Below are 14,843 nucleotides of genomic sequence, written 5' to 3'. Positions count from 1 at the left end.
TTAGAACTATATATTTGTGTACCTTGGGGTATATTTTTAATGAAGGTGATCTGGATTCAAATTCAGGTTACATCATGTTATTTTAATAATGAAATATGTGCGTAATTTAGATGGAAATTTAAGAAGTTACTTTATATTATTTTTTTCATACTATTAGTGGTGGATAATTTAGACACAAATTTAGGGGTTATGTTAAATTATGTTTTATAATGGCATCAGTAGGTAATTTAGATGAAGATTAGAGGATTACTTTAGTTTATTTTATATAATGGTGGGTAATTTTGATATAGATTTAGGGGGTTACTTTGTGCTATTTTCATAATGGTAGAGGTGGGTAATTTTTTAGAAATTATAATAAGATTTAACAGCTATGGTGATTTGAGTCTATCAATTGATGGCTAGATATTTTACTTTTTTTAGGAAATTTCTAGGATTTCTTAATTGTTCTAAAGTGTCCACCTAGGTGGCTTCATGTGGAGGCCTCAAAAGGAGCCAGTAAGATTCTACAAACTATTGAAGCAATGTTTTCTTATTTTTCGAATGGATTCAAGACAATAGTTGCTTTCTGGGCTGGCCACGGCAATTCCAAAAGAGGAGCGGTTTTGGCACGACTTTGGAAGAATGATACAGAGCCTGCCGTCAGCAACAACCACATTAACAGAGCCATTGGAGAGTTAGTTTAATGAAAACCAATTTTATCAGACCAAGTTCTGCATATGTCCTGGTGGTTCCCAAGTTAGGTGCTTATTGTTTCCCTCCTAGATTATATAAGCTAGATTATGTTTCAAAGGTAGTAGGGTAAAATACTATCATGGGACCATAAATAACTAAAACAAGCTAGCATTGGGTAGCTTATTTTAGATTATTTATGGTCCTGATGTGATCTTTGCTTTAGTACCCATGACCCATAATTCAACTTGCATAGTTTGGGGTGGATTATAATCTCAAACAAACAGGGCTAATAGTGCCCATATATCTAATTCCATCCACTAGGTTGTGCTCCTTTCTTTTTTTTCCGAACAAACTAGGTTGTGTTCCTTGTTAGTGTTTCTATAAGATTTATCTGTTTGTACAAAATATATATTTATAAATCGTGGTTTTCAATGTATTATTTCTAATAATATTTTCATCAATCCAGTTATTTTGTCAGACATTTTATAACCTACCTTTCAGTGATGTCCTTGGCTGGAGGAGGTTTGCGCTTTGCGGCCTTACTGAAAGAGTGAGGCCTACGAGTATTCCGAAGTCTATACCATAGGAAGAGTTCATCACGTTACACAGGTCACTGGTTAATGTATGCTTATATTGACTAACAGAGTGACACATGTAGCCCGTGGCAAATCGATCAGTAGCATAATAGCATCACGACTATCACTAGAGCAACTATGTTCTTTGGTTGAGATTCTATCTGTTTGCAGTGGTCCTCTAACTGTAGAGCATTTTGTTATTACGAAGTTTCGCTATAGCACTATACTAAGAAGCTTTGAAAAGAAGAAGAAGAAAAGAGCCGTCACATTTGATATAACACTGTAGTAAGAAATCGCCTGTAATTGCAGGTCAAGAAGCACTTCGAGTGGCATTCACCTCCCATCCCATATGATGCGTTTCCCATGGTCATGTTTGAGCTGTGGCTGCGGCACCATGTGATCAAGTACTAAATCCAAGATCACCCCAGGATGATTCCAACAGAAGTTCCTGATCAACTGACAAGGCAACGTCATGTTTGACCACCTGCTAGCTTAGTCAGAAGATGCTTTGTTTCCTGCTCTCTGAACATGTGCAAAACTGAACTGATAGGTTTAAAATGGAGTACTGGATCTAGTAACACCACACAGCTATCTGATGAGTCCTGGAGAATGTCTGCATGAAGGTAATAGGTAAACCTGAACTTGAGCTCTGCCCTGTGTTTATTTCAAAAAAAAAAAGGTCTGCCCTGTAGATTTTTATGCAGTAAAGTTTTTTATTCTGTTCCTCTAGGTTTGCCCACCTGAGTGGCTAGCTTACACATGGTGCGAGATCTGATTAAGCTTTCCTCGCTCATAGTCATATTTGTGTACTAGTTCTTGCAAACTAATGCAAGATAATGCTGATGCGACAGTGGAGATCTGCAGGCTGGATTTGCTGTGAGCCTGTGACAGAGGCTATGATAATCCATCATCTTATCATCCAGTGTATCCCCACATCTTCAGCTGTTTCACTCGTAATTTTACACTAGTGTTTTACTGCTGGATCACACAACTTTACAGTGGCACAACTATACAGGTGGAATTTATGTGCTTGTTTTGACTGGTTCTACTGCGCCACAAAACCGGAGGAAACTGCTTGTCAACTAGTCAAGGTTGCTGTTTGAGTAGGTACACATGTACATGCACAGGAGCATATGCTCTGCATGTGCATTAGCATTGTAGCTGAAGCATGCTTATGCATGCACTACTCTTCACACTCGCTCTCCCCTTCAGAGTTCAGAGTTCATTCAGATCACCTTGACCATCAGCTCATGCTGACCTGCTTTAAGAGCCTAGCTTGTTTCACAAGCCTTGGCTGCATACCACTCCATTTAACGCAGCATGCCAGCATGTGAGTTGTGACAGCAACATGCATGCCATTGGGGCGCATGCCGGCCATGAACTTTTAGTCTTTTACCTATCCGGGGGGCATATGAGGTCACGAACTGGATGTTAACCTGTCACCAGTTGTGATTAGGAGTAAGAAACCCCGTGGTTACTGGGGAGATCACGTGCCACGAGGCTGAGGGTTGTAGGGTACTGCAGGGCAGACCGGCAGAAAAACCCCTGCCAACCCCGGGCGACACGGCTGCCTGTTTTACATGCTCGAAGCACTAAACGCTGCACCGTCCCCAACCTCCCCGAAGGAATCGCTCGCCGTGGTCCATCTCGAGGACGAGGAAGGGCAATAGGCGACGTACGCCACCATGGACCATGATACAATCCAAGGAATACGAAAAAGAGCACTGCAGGGAGCGCCGGAGAGATGCAGGAGGGGAGCAGACATGCACGGCGGGCACCACAGTTTTCGTCGCGTCCGGCGAGCTCGCCGGAGCCCGGCCGGCCCGGGGACACATGCCGGTGGCCGCTAGCGCGTGTCAACCAGTGAGATCGCAATTCACACAAAAAGAGGGCACGGGTTTTGAAATTCGATTCACAATAACAAGCAAAGGGATCAGTAGGTTAATCTCCAAAAATTAGTGACAGATCTACACGCCCTAGCAAACAAACCTGAAAACTTGCCGCACCAGTGATTACAACCACCACCAACCATCCTTGCAGTAAGATTATTTGCGATCCATTAGTAAACACAAGCAAGCACATTCCAGCTCTTCAAGGTCAGTTTGTGACTTTTTGTTCTCAAGGAATGGCGCCGGCGTTGGAGCCGGCCGACGCGCCGGGCGCCGCCGTCCTCTCGAGCACCATCACGGCGTCCCTCATGGCGGGCCGCTTGCCGGGCGCCATGGCGCAGCAGGCGAAGGCGAGCCGGAAGCACGCGAGCAGCGCGTCCTCCCTGCCGTCGGCCTCGCCGCGGAGCGTGGGGTCGGCCATCCGGAGCACGCGGCCGTGCTCCTCGGCGACGAGCCCCGCGTGCCACTGGCACAGCTCCACCTCCGAGTAGACCCGCCCGGAGAGGAGCTCCAGGAGCACCATGCCGAAGGCGTACACGTCCCACTTCGCCGTGGGCCGGAGGTTCTTGAGGCACTCGGGCGCCTGGTACGGCGGCGGGTTGGCGCCCGCGCCCGACGCCGCCGCCGACGCCGACCCGCAGGGGCTCGCGCCGGGGCCGGGCATCTGGGACAGGTCGGGGAGGCTGCTCGTCGAGTGCATCGACCGCTTGCTCCCGAACAGCCGCGCCGACGCGCCGGCGCGGTGGCCGGCCGCCTCGCCGGACAGCAGCCGGTCCAGGCCCAGGTCGCCGATCCAGGGCTCCATGTCCGCGCCCAGCAGGATGTTGCTCGGCTTCAGGTTGCCGTGCACGCCCTTCTTCTCGTGGATGTACGCCAGCCCGCGCGCCACGCCGCGCGCGATCCGCAGCCGCGCCTCCAGGCTCAGGTGCAGCGGCGACGACGACCCGAACCGCCCTGCACATGAAACGGTCGAAATCACCAACCGGTCATCACCAAATCAAGTGAAAGTTACAAGGACAGTTGTTTCAGATTTTTGCTTGATTTGCAGGTCAGCAGGACTGCCAGTACCAAAGAGTCATCAAGAATTGCAGTGATTTTGTGTGATCAATGACAAAATTTTGTACAAACAGTACCTCTGACCAGCACGATTAAGGCGCTGGACAATAGGTGGATTAGTACGACTAATGCGCATTTAAGCTGCAGCACAGTACGATCAGTAAAGGTGCCACCTTTTCATAGGACTAAACCGTTGCAGCCAAACTTTGCAAATGATTGAAGCTCGAGATTATGAACTAATTGTACTACAAGTGAATCACTAGTTCTGCTAAGATGTCGGTATCAATTAAGCAACTTTCCAATGCTTGAACGATTTTTGGTGCTGAAAGTGGTAACAAACGAGAAATTGTGTGAGGTAGACGAAGGGCACTTACTGCTGAACGCGATGTTGGCGAGGCTGCCGTTGGGGGCGTAGTCGTGGATGAGGAGCTTCTCATCGGCGCCCCAGTAGAAGCCGCGCAGCCGGAGGATGTTGGGGTGGCGGAACCGGGCCACGGCGCGGACCTGGGACTCGAAGTCCTTGAGCTTGTCGGCGCCGCCGCTCTCGCCGATGCGCCGGACGGCCAGCGCGGTGCCGTCGGCGAGCACGGCCTTGTACACGATGCTCGAGCCCGTGGCGCCGAGGATGTAGGCCGACGCCTTGAGCAGCGTCTCCATCTCGAGGTCGCCGTCGCCGTCGACGGTAACCAGCGTCGCCGGCGCGGGGGCCGCCTGCTGCTGGTGAGGCGGGTTGTGCTTCTTGCTGCCGTGGTCCTGCGGGGTGCTCCGGCCGATGAGGCTCCCTCGCTTCTTGAGGTCCTCGCTGTCGTCGGACTCGCCGTCCGACGACACCGAGCACTCGGAGCTGTCCGAGCCGTCGTTCCTGCGGCCAATGCAGCACCCCATCGATGTCGACGCCTTATCCTCTTTGCCTCCGGCGATGTCAAGGGTCTTGACCGCGCCGAATCCTCCGGTGCTCTTCAGCTGCATCGGCGGCGCCGGGTCCTGCTCCCTCCGCTGGCGCCTCTTCTTCCTGACGTGGTACGCGTACAGGAACAGCATGAAGAGGAGACCCACGCCAGCAATGTCCCCGAGGACGATGGCCACAATGGCCGCCGGACGGAGCTTCTCCTGGTCCCGCGGTGCCTGCGGCTGCCCGTCGGCGCCCGGCGGCGCGCGGGCGGGGTTCTTGGGGATGGCCGCGAACGCCGGCGGCGAGTCGGTGGCGTTGGGCGGGTTCGACAGCGAGGACGGGATCGAGCACGCCTGCTTCAGCGGCGGCCCGCACAGGTCCGGGTTACCCTCGTACGCCGCCGCCGCCTGGGCGGCGAACGGCCCGGCCTGCGGGATCGCGCCGGTGAAGTTGTTCCGCGACAGGTCCACCGTCGCGTTAGCCGGGACGACGGCGGCCAGCTCGGTCGGCAGCGCGCCGGCGAGCTTGTTCGATGACACGTTCAGTAGCCGGAGCCGGCTCCCCCCAAAGTCCGACGGGAGGGAGCCGTTGAAGTAGTTGCCGCTCAAGTCAACGAGCTCCAGCGCGCCGAGCCCGCCGATGGGGAGCCCCCCGGCGAGGTTGTTGCCGGCGAGCCCCAGCACGGCGAGGCCCGGCAGCCTGCAGAGCGCGGCGGGGAGCCGCCCCGCGAGCGCGTTGCCCGAGAGGTTGAGCTCCTGGAGGCCGCGCGCGTACGCCGCCGCCTCGTCGGGCAGCTCCCCCGAGATGCCGCCGTTCCCGGCGAGAGACAGAACGCGGAGCTCGGTCGCGTTGAGCAGCGTGGCCGGGAGGGTCCCGTTGAGGGCGTTCCCAGAGAGGTCGAGGTGCTTCAGGTGCTCGACGCGGCCGAGGTCCGGCGGCAGCGTCCCCGAGAGCTGAGCGTTGGGGAGCACCAGGCTGATCACCCGCGACACCGTGGCCGCCGCTAGCGACGCGTTGAGCCCTCCCGCGCCCGCCGCCGCCGCGGTGCCGTTCCTCGCGGCCGTCGTGGAGTTTCCGCCGCCGCCGCCGCCACCGTCGGCGGCGGAGGCCGAGGTGACGTTCACCGCCGCGGCCGCGGTTGTGTCGGGCTGCGGGTAGCCCTTGCAGACGACGCCGTTCCAGTCGCAGGGCTCCGCGGCGTCGTACCCCCACCCGGCCAGCGCGCCCAGCGGGTCGGCCGTGACCGCGGCCTTGAATGACATGAGCAGCGTCCCGTCGGCATTGAGCCCCGCCGCGCCGCCGCACAGCGAGGCACCCAAGAGCAGCAGCCACAGCACCGCCCCACCAGCCACCGCTCCGCCGCGCCTCCTCCTCCCCTCCATTGCCGCCGCGGCGAGCTGAGGTACCTAAGCGCCCAGCACCGGCACCACCATGTCCTCCTCCTCCGCTGCCGAGCGCCGTCCGGCCGACCGGGGGAGCTGAAGCTCTCTCGGTAGCTCGGCGCCCTCCCCTCGCGGTCAGGGGCGGCTGAGGAGCAGCAGCAGGTGGGTGTCCGTAGGCTAGAGCCGGTGCAAGCAGAGCAGTGAGTGAGGGGTTGGCAAGAATGGCATGTGAGGCGGCCGGTGCGGGCTGGGCTGGGTGGAGCGGAATAAAGAAGCGATGCGCCGGGTGGGTGGCGTAGTGGTGTGGCCGCGTGTGGGGGAGGTGGTGCGGGAACAGAACAGGGAGAGTCACCCGAGCCGAGGCTGCGGCAGATGCCCGAAACGGCCGTGATCTCGGCAGGAAAACCCCCGTTTCCAGCCGCCACCGGGGCTCAGATTCCACGGCCCCCCTCCGCACCCGGCCTCGCTAAAAATTTTCAAGCTCGGTGGGGAGCCCCGGGCCGGCACGTCGTTGTCTCGTCCTGACGACCTCGCTTCCTTTCCCTTCCCGTTCCCTCTGCATTGATGCCGAGACGCTGCGCCATGGATGCAGCGGCGGGCAGGTGGTTGGGGTTTGGGGCCGTCGTATACTCGTCTCCGCGGCAGGCGGGCGGCATCGGGAAGCGTGACGTTGAGCGTCGACCTGCCGTCGTCTTTCATGGCTTTCGTTCGTTTCAGTTGAGGCCTCGTGTCGGGTCTCCATCGCCGGCCCGGCCGGCCGGTGCAGCTTTGGGTTGGGTTGCGGTTGGGATTAGTTTGCGGATCGGACATTACGTGGTCTTTCTCTGCAATTATGCGCTGAAAAAGGAAGGAAAGTGACGGGTGTGTACACGTATCGATCGGGTTCGTTCTTCTTTCCAGCCGATGAAGCGGGCTTGGGTTTGGACGTTTGGTACTGTACCGGACGGACTAGCTGCTGGTCGTCGTCTCCTTTAAAACCCCCCCGAATCTTTTGGACAGGAAACGGACACTTCATTCATACTTCAACGCTAGCTGCATTCTACGTCCGGGGGACGGCTGGACGGCGCTTTCATACGTCGGTTACGTTTTAAGCCACCGGGCGCGACAACAAGATGCGTGATGGATCCGATCGCCAGCTGCTTCAACAACACGTCCGCGCATAATACATGTAACATGTTCTGACATAGTTCACCTCCCTCTTAATAGACGGGCTAATAACACGTGTAAGTTTTAACTCCATGCCCACCTAACTTTGACTGTATTTCGAGTCTCAGCTTCTTGGGTGAAACTGACCCGCTAAATGTCTTATTACGATGAATGTCAAAGCTCTTCAACAATAATTTTAGAAGAGGTTGACATTTGAACATCCTATTCGTCTCTTGTGCGATCCTTCAACCACAATATTTACGAGTTTTCTAAACTTCATTTGACGTCAAGTCAATCTGTGTTTAAGGAACGGGCTACATATATATATTGAAGGTGACCAACGCATGCTTTCAGAGGATGCCAAGGTGAGGTGTGGGCGAGCCTAGCAATGGCGACAACACAATAGACATGGCGACGAAGCAGTGAGGCAAACAAACCCGTCAAGGAAGCCTAATTAGTGTCATAGGAACACTGTCGAAGACAAAGAGGAGATGAGCATGGTGGGTCCAAGGATGACATAGCATGAAAGAAAAATGCATGGCTAGATGTTCAAGGCAACTCGTGAAAAACCGTTTGATATCCATCGGCTACATAAAGATCAATCATGGTTAGTTTGACGAAATCAAGAATTCTACATTATTGCCACCGCCCTAATCTTCATAACTCCATCCATCCAAACAAATAAAACTCTTAAGCCAACAGCAGACAAATGTGAACCATAAACACAACACTTCAACAGTTCCCTGGCCAGCAAATCAGCAGAACACTGATCCAAAACCTTGCCAATTGCCACCACGAAGATACTGGTTAGGTCCGGGGTCCTCAAGCATAAATGCACGGATGATCCTTCATCCATCCATGCAATGAATGTGAAATGATCTCTCCATAAACCTTTTGATACCGTGCCATGAGTGCAAGCCCGGGGGTCCCCCGGAAGAGGAAAACCCGGTTGTCACATTACTGTGCAAACACAGACACATGGCCCCCTGACCCCTGTCCAAATGTGAAAAGGGACTAGCTGGAGGATCGGACGAGACGAGATAGAGGATATCTCGGATCCCTGCGATCCATCCATGCATGATGCATGCATGCATCGTCGTCGTCCATGCCAAGTTGCCAACCACGATTAGGGTTCGCTAGCTCCTGCTCCCGTGTCCTTTTAGGTGGTGAGGCTACAGTGAAGTGAGCGCCTGGCCGTGTCGTCGTCGTCGTAGCGTGTACATGTCCAGATGATGAGTCATGACCAGATCCATCGCCACCACGCACATGTTCCTTGTCACATGGCGTGTACGCTTGTTGGGTGGTCGTGCTCATGTATGCTTTTGCTCTGTCGATCGGTTATGATCGATGGGTCGATAAGATCTCGACATGGATTTGGCCATCGCATTTATACATGAATAATACCATGTTAACAACAGGATTATCAGTTTGTTTATTGGGATCGATTGGGTGCAGTCGCTTTCACGGTCGAGGAAATGCATGATTAGGCTTTTGTATATGTATACATCCAGCTGAAGTTTGTTGCTTGTTCAACGTCATGGAAGAGCTAGCAAGCAGTAGTGTGTGGTGGTGGACAAAACATATACGCATTATTGGACGGAGAAGCAGAAGATGATGATGCGTGAGACAGTTAGGTCATAATTTCGAAATCATGCTGTAACTGGTCAACGTCATCGGCACTGTAGTAGCTGAAACGAATCTAATGCATGTGTACTTGCATCGATGATGAGTGTATGTCTACGTACAGGAAAAGGAAGTACACAGATTGGGACGGTACAATGAGCGAGACATGCTCTGTCATCCATCTTGTCCTGGAAAACGAAGCACGTGTACGTTACCCGGAGAAAATAGCATGCCGATCACTTCCAAACTCGTATATGCATATTGTTAAAGATCCGCTGAAGCATGAGTTGTTCTGGTAGATTTTCGTCATTAATCTAGTCATATAAAAAGAAAAATGTTTCGGGCTTTGTAGTCCATACTCTCAGTATATTGTCATTTCAGGATTTTTGACCCCCATCCATTGTCACTGACATATACAGTATGTAGTCCATCCACTTGTCAGTGGCACACCAAATTGAAAAATCCTGATGTGGCAATATATGACGTTTTAGGCATCAAGTTTAGCTTGTATTTAGCTTTAATTTTTTGTCTGAAAGTCGTATAAGATCAGTCTTGGTGCACAGTTTCATTGCACTGATATCAAGATTGAGAATTAGGTAACTGGACGTGTTCAATGTCATGGATGAAACTCTTCTCATATACGATGAAACTTCCCTTTCTCTTTCCTCGTAAAAAACTTGCCAGGTCAACAAAATTGCTGATGTGGTATGAAATTTAATGTCCATAAAACTCTCCGTGATACTTCTACTGAAACTGACTTAAAAGTGACTCGAGGCAGTACATCATATTCAACAACGTTTTCCCTTGAGTAATTACGAAATCATTGTTTTTGCAGCAGCATCACAAATGCAGTTTGGCAATATATGAAAGGATCGAGGTGTTGGTGCGTACGTGCCACCCGCGTGTGAAATAATCGGGTCGAGTTGGGGTCCCTTTGCACTGCCACTTTGCCAGTATATATGACCATCATACCCTCTTCAGCCGCGATAACTTTGTTGGGGGCGTTGCCATCGCATGTGAAGACTGGACGGCGGGCCACGTGGGGTGGGATCATCGATCATGTCACCATGATGCGAGCGTGAGATATCGATCGGCACTCGGCAATGATCTGACGACGGCAAAGGCGAGTAAAAAAGTGGCTCATCTCATCTGGGATTCCGATGAATGTGTACTGCCGTTGTCCTCTTGTGTTCGAGTGCATATGTTTTTCCGAAATCTTTATAGGCTTTGCAGGGTGCAGTGCATCGATCTAGGGTTTCATCATTGGCTCTGTGAGTCTCCGTGGGATGGGATGTTGGTTGGTTAGGGCGTGTTTGTTAAAGGGATTAAAGTTTAGTCCCTGTCACATCGAATGGTTAGATACTAATGAGAGTATTAAATATAGATTAATTATAAAACTAATTGCATAAATAAAGGCTAATTAAATCTATTAAGTCTAATTAATTCATAATTAGCACATATTTACTGCAGCATCATATGGTTAAATCATGGACTAATTAGACTTAATAGATTCGTCTCATGAACTAGCCTTCATTTATGCAATTGATTTTATAATTAACCTATATTTAATATTCCTAATTAGTATCTAAATATTAAATATTTGATGTGACATTCGATGTGACAGGTTCCTGGAACTAAACACTCCCTTAATTACTGCCCCTGGAATCTGGGTTAATCTCTAGGCATGCTAGTCGAGAAGCATTACGGTAAAAAAGAAAGGTTCTTCTATTTATTCACTCGTGCACTGCTTATCCAAAAGATGGCCTTCTTTGCTCAGCCTGTGGGGGTTAAAAGTGTTAAAAGTAGAAAGATGGACTCCGTTGATTGAATGAGTGGTAGGGGAGAGGACATGCCCAAAACTGTGAAAACCTAGAAATATACATACCTAACAACATGCATGATGTTGATTTACATTTACTATCTTGAAGGATATTTCCTCCTATTTCCGCGGATGCATGTAATAAGCTATATTTCTAGTTACCATACTTCTCCCCCTCTTATTTTAATTTGGGAGTTGAGAGATCTTGTTAGATCATCACTCTTTCTGGCACACTAATTGTAGGGACTGTATATGATGAACTTTTGATAAGAAAATGCATTTGGCAGGCTATTTGTAATGTGTTACAAATAAAATATGTTCTGAACTGTTGGTTTAGATATTCTTTGGTATATACGTGGATGTGAGGACTAAATGTGTGTAGCATTTATTTTGGATTTCTGGCATTCTTTGTGTGGTATTAATCACCCCCTAATGCCTGGAATTATCCTCAAAGTGTTATCAACATACAAGCTTGTGTGTAAATCCCCATAAGAGACCTAAGGTACTATATGAATGGCGGATAATAATACCTTTTGTGGGCCTCTAATGCCCATGATGTATGCTGAGGTGGTGATATTGTTATATGTAAAACATAACCAACACGTAGATGAGAAATATTTGGCTGTGGAAAGTTTTCACGTACTAACTGCAATGGAGGGAGCCGTATGATTGCAGTTTTATGAATTTAGATTATGCGGTGTGTAAGTCCGCATATTACCAACTTGATGTTGATAAATTGAACTCTTTTTTAATGGTCATACAAATGAGTTATCTCAATAAGAGATTCAATTAAGCTATAATTGGTATGAACACAGGGACTTAGTGATTTAGTTCCCAAAATCAAATAATTCCATATGAATGGATTTGATCCTGTGTTCAGGAAAATTTTGCTCTTAGCTGAAAAAATAGACCAATGAATTTGGTAAAATTATGATGTCTTATGATCAATAAGAGACACATTTGGGACTATTTGCAAATACATTCATAAGTACTTTAGAGTGCCTAGATAGTCCATAAATGGCTAAATATGGCCAACTTGTCTTGAATGCGTTCAAGAAATTTAGTGGCTCATTATTTAGAATTTTAAGGTAAGAGAGTCTTAAAATTAATTCTCTTGTGACACATGCTTTGCACAAAATTTGAGGATTTGGGAATGTATGTATGACCAATAGAATAATTTTTCTTATCATTCATGATTTAGAATGACCAAGATTGAAAAATTATGTTATACGCAACATGCCATTCGGGATTAATGTATCTATATATAATACATCCCATATAATATGAAAGGAATTTTATCAATATTTAGTTTCCATGTCCATTGTATCAAGCTTGAGTGCTGATAGATCATCATTACTCTTAGTAATAGGTTTTGATATGAAACTATACAAATGGATGTCATGAAAACGTACATGGGTATTTGTAGAATACATGAGTGCATCTATAATTAATAATTAAATACCCATAAGTAGAGAATATATCTCCCATATTTGTGATAGTAGTGGTCCACTTAATGAAATTCCTTTTTCTTTCTGATTGGATCCTGAATAAATACCATGTATGAAGTACATGATAGTAATGATGGACAATATACTACACGTAGTAGTATAATATTGAACTAATGATAATTCTAGGGATTACATGGAGACCTTTGTAGGTATCATTTATTGAAGTGAGCTTCAAATTGATCCCCAAGAATTCACTTGCCTCCAAAGAAGTGGAGGTATTGTTGAGCAAAATATTTGATTTGGAAAAATAATGTGTACATGAAATGTACAACCACACCTTAGACAAATGTGAGATTTGCCATTATGGTCACTTTTAAGGAAAGTGATATTTTATGTATGAGATTCATTGTATGAGATTCATTGTGTTGTAAATTCCATGAACTGAAAGTTCTATTTCTTTGTTGATAACTTTACTGGGAGTTCAAAGAATAAATGGATCTTGTTCATTTGGATACTCAAAGGTGTATGTGTGGTAATGCCAATAATGAATTGGATACTTTGATTAGGGTAGAATTATGGTAGCATTGTTGCCATGAATCTCTTAATGATATCGTTAATATCAAGTGCCCATATTGGAGAGTAAATCCCATCCGATGCAAATTTAGAAAATTCCATATTGGAAACATTAGTCATGTCCTACATGAATAGATCATGTATTTTTAATGAATTTACTCAAAGAGTAAATTATATAGCAAGAAATATTATTGTTGTGCAATTTTTTTTGAATCAAGTTGGTACTTGATTATAAGTGGACTATTCTATAATTGTCAGGCGATAGAAGTCGCTGCACATGTTTTGGACTCCATTCTTATGAGAATAGATGATCTGATGATCATTGCCAAAGCATAGTCTATGTATATATGACATAAGATAGTCACTTAAATATGTTGCACTTTTCTGCTATTTATTTAAGCAAAAGTTGATGCCTAAACTTTGAATTCAATATGAGTCTTGAATTACTCTATGTAAAATCTTGTTGATTCAATATGCTACTTGAATTACAAGCAGTGTGGACTCATGTTTGATGGGTGATGAAATCGCTGCTATTAGCGAGTGTGACTCGATCATCATGTACTAGTAAGTTAATAGATCAAAAGGTAGTCACCGGAATGGGGTAGCCCTTGAAGTAGTGGACGAGAAACTCATTGCTATAGGCATAGTTTGCATTATTGAAATAAATACCGTAGACTCTACTTATATGTGTTACACTAGTAAATTAGGAGGTCATTTTAGGAGTAATCACCATGTTGGCATTATGATTATGCAAAACTAGTGAAGGCAAGTTGATTCTTGCAACAAAAGTAAGTTACACAACATGTTAATTCCTATAGGAGTAAATGACTTGATGATCATATGCAAAGTTGTCCATTTATATGAAAATTGGATATACACATTGAAGGTAATCATCATAAAGATGTAGACCTCTCAGTGATGAGCAAAAGCTGCCTAAAAGCACGGTCTCTAGACATATAAATTCTTAGATAAGAACTTATTGCAGCTAGTGCCTAGGTCGCATCACCTTGTGTTGTTCCAAAATCATATTTATATGCCTTAATTTTAATTTTGCATCATCTTCTACATGATGTAGAATATGGATTAAGCATTTAATTATGCAAACAAATAAATTGTATATGTAAAGATTGTTCTAAAACCAATGAAAGACCTGCGGATCATGATGATGCTTAATTACTGCAGTAGGTTTGGCATCCTTTATTAAATTGGTGCTAATACTTGATGGTATATCTAGTAATGTGCATGATAGCACATAATTACGGAACAATCCAGGAACTTAATAAAATATGCAGAATAGAATATTCTAAACATGTAAATAAACATAAGCCTAGGGGCTTTGTTGTAAAATTGTGTGAGGCAAATTAGGCGGAGACTGAATTGTTGAAGGTGGCTCGGTCCGGCTTGGTTTTCAGCCTGCCCTGCGGATGCAAGGCCTGGTGGCCTTCCAGGCTTGCAGCCCAAATCGGCCTGAGGCGGCCCTGCAGCAGCAGCCTGGCCTACAGGCTTGGCAGGCCACTGGCCTGGTAGGCGGCCTAGCCTGTCGACCTGTATAAGTGGCTGAGGGGCGGTTAGGTTCAATCCTAACTGGCCTCCTCTTCTCCCTAAGCCACCGCCACCGGCTCTGCCGCCGCCAGTGTCCGGCTGTGCCGTTGGGCCAGAGGCGCGCAACTGTGCAAGCCATGCCGCCGTCTCCCAGGCATGCGCCACCGCGCCATCTCCTGGTCGCGCACCGGCCTCCCATCTCTAGCCACGCTGCCGCCCCCTTCGC

The 14,843-nt window shown here is 47.8% G+C and overlaps 1 protein-coding gene across 1 annotated transcript; it reads right to left on the bottom strand.

Moving 5' to 3' along the window:
* Positions 1–3,122: 3,122 nt before the first annotated feature.
* LOC101770690 (probable LRR receptor-like serine/threonine-protein kinase At4g37250) lies at positions 3,123–6,878 on the bottom strand. The gene is made up of 2 exons (XM_004965724.3): positions 4,567–6,878; positions 3,123–4,090 (listed from the first exon to the last, which is right to left on the bottom strand). The coding sequence occupies exons 1-2, from the start codon at positions 6,464–6,466 to the stop codon at positions 3,366–3,368; spliced, it is 2,625 nt and encodes an 874-aa protein (XP_004965781.1). The 5' UTR covers positions 6,467–6,878; the 3' UTR covers positions 3,123–3,365.
* Between the last annotated feature and the right edge of the window lie 7,965 nt (positions 6,879–14,843).

Source organism: Setaria italica, chromosome IV (genome assembly GCF_000263155.2).
Source record: "Setaria italica strain Yugu1 chromosome IV, Setaria_italica_v2.0, whole genome shotgun sequence".
Taxonomy (NCBI): domain Eukaryota; kingdom Viridiplantae; phylum Streptophyta; class Magnoliopsida; order Poales; family Poaceae; genus Setaria; species Setaria italica.
This window is presented reverse-complemented; position numbering and strand designations above follow the sequence as displayed.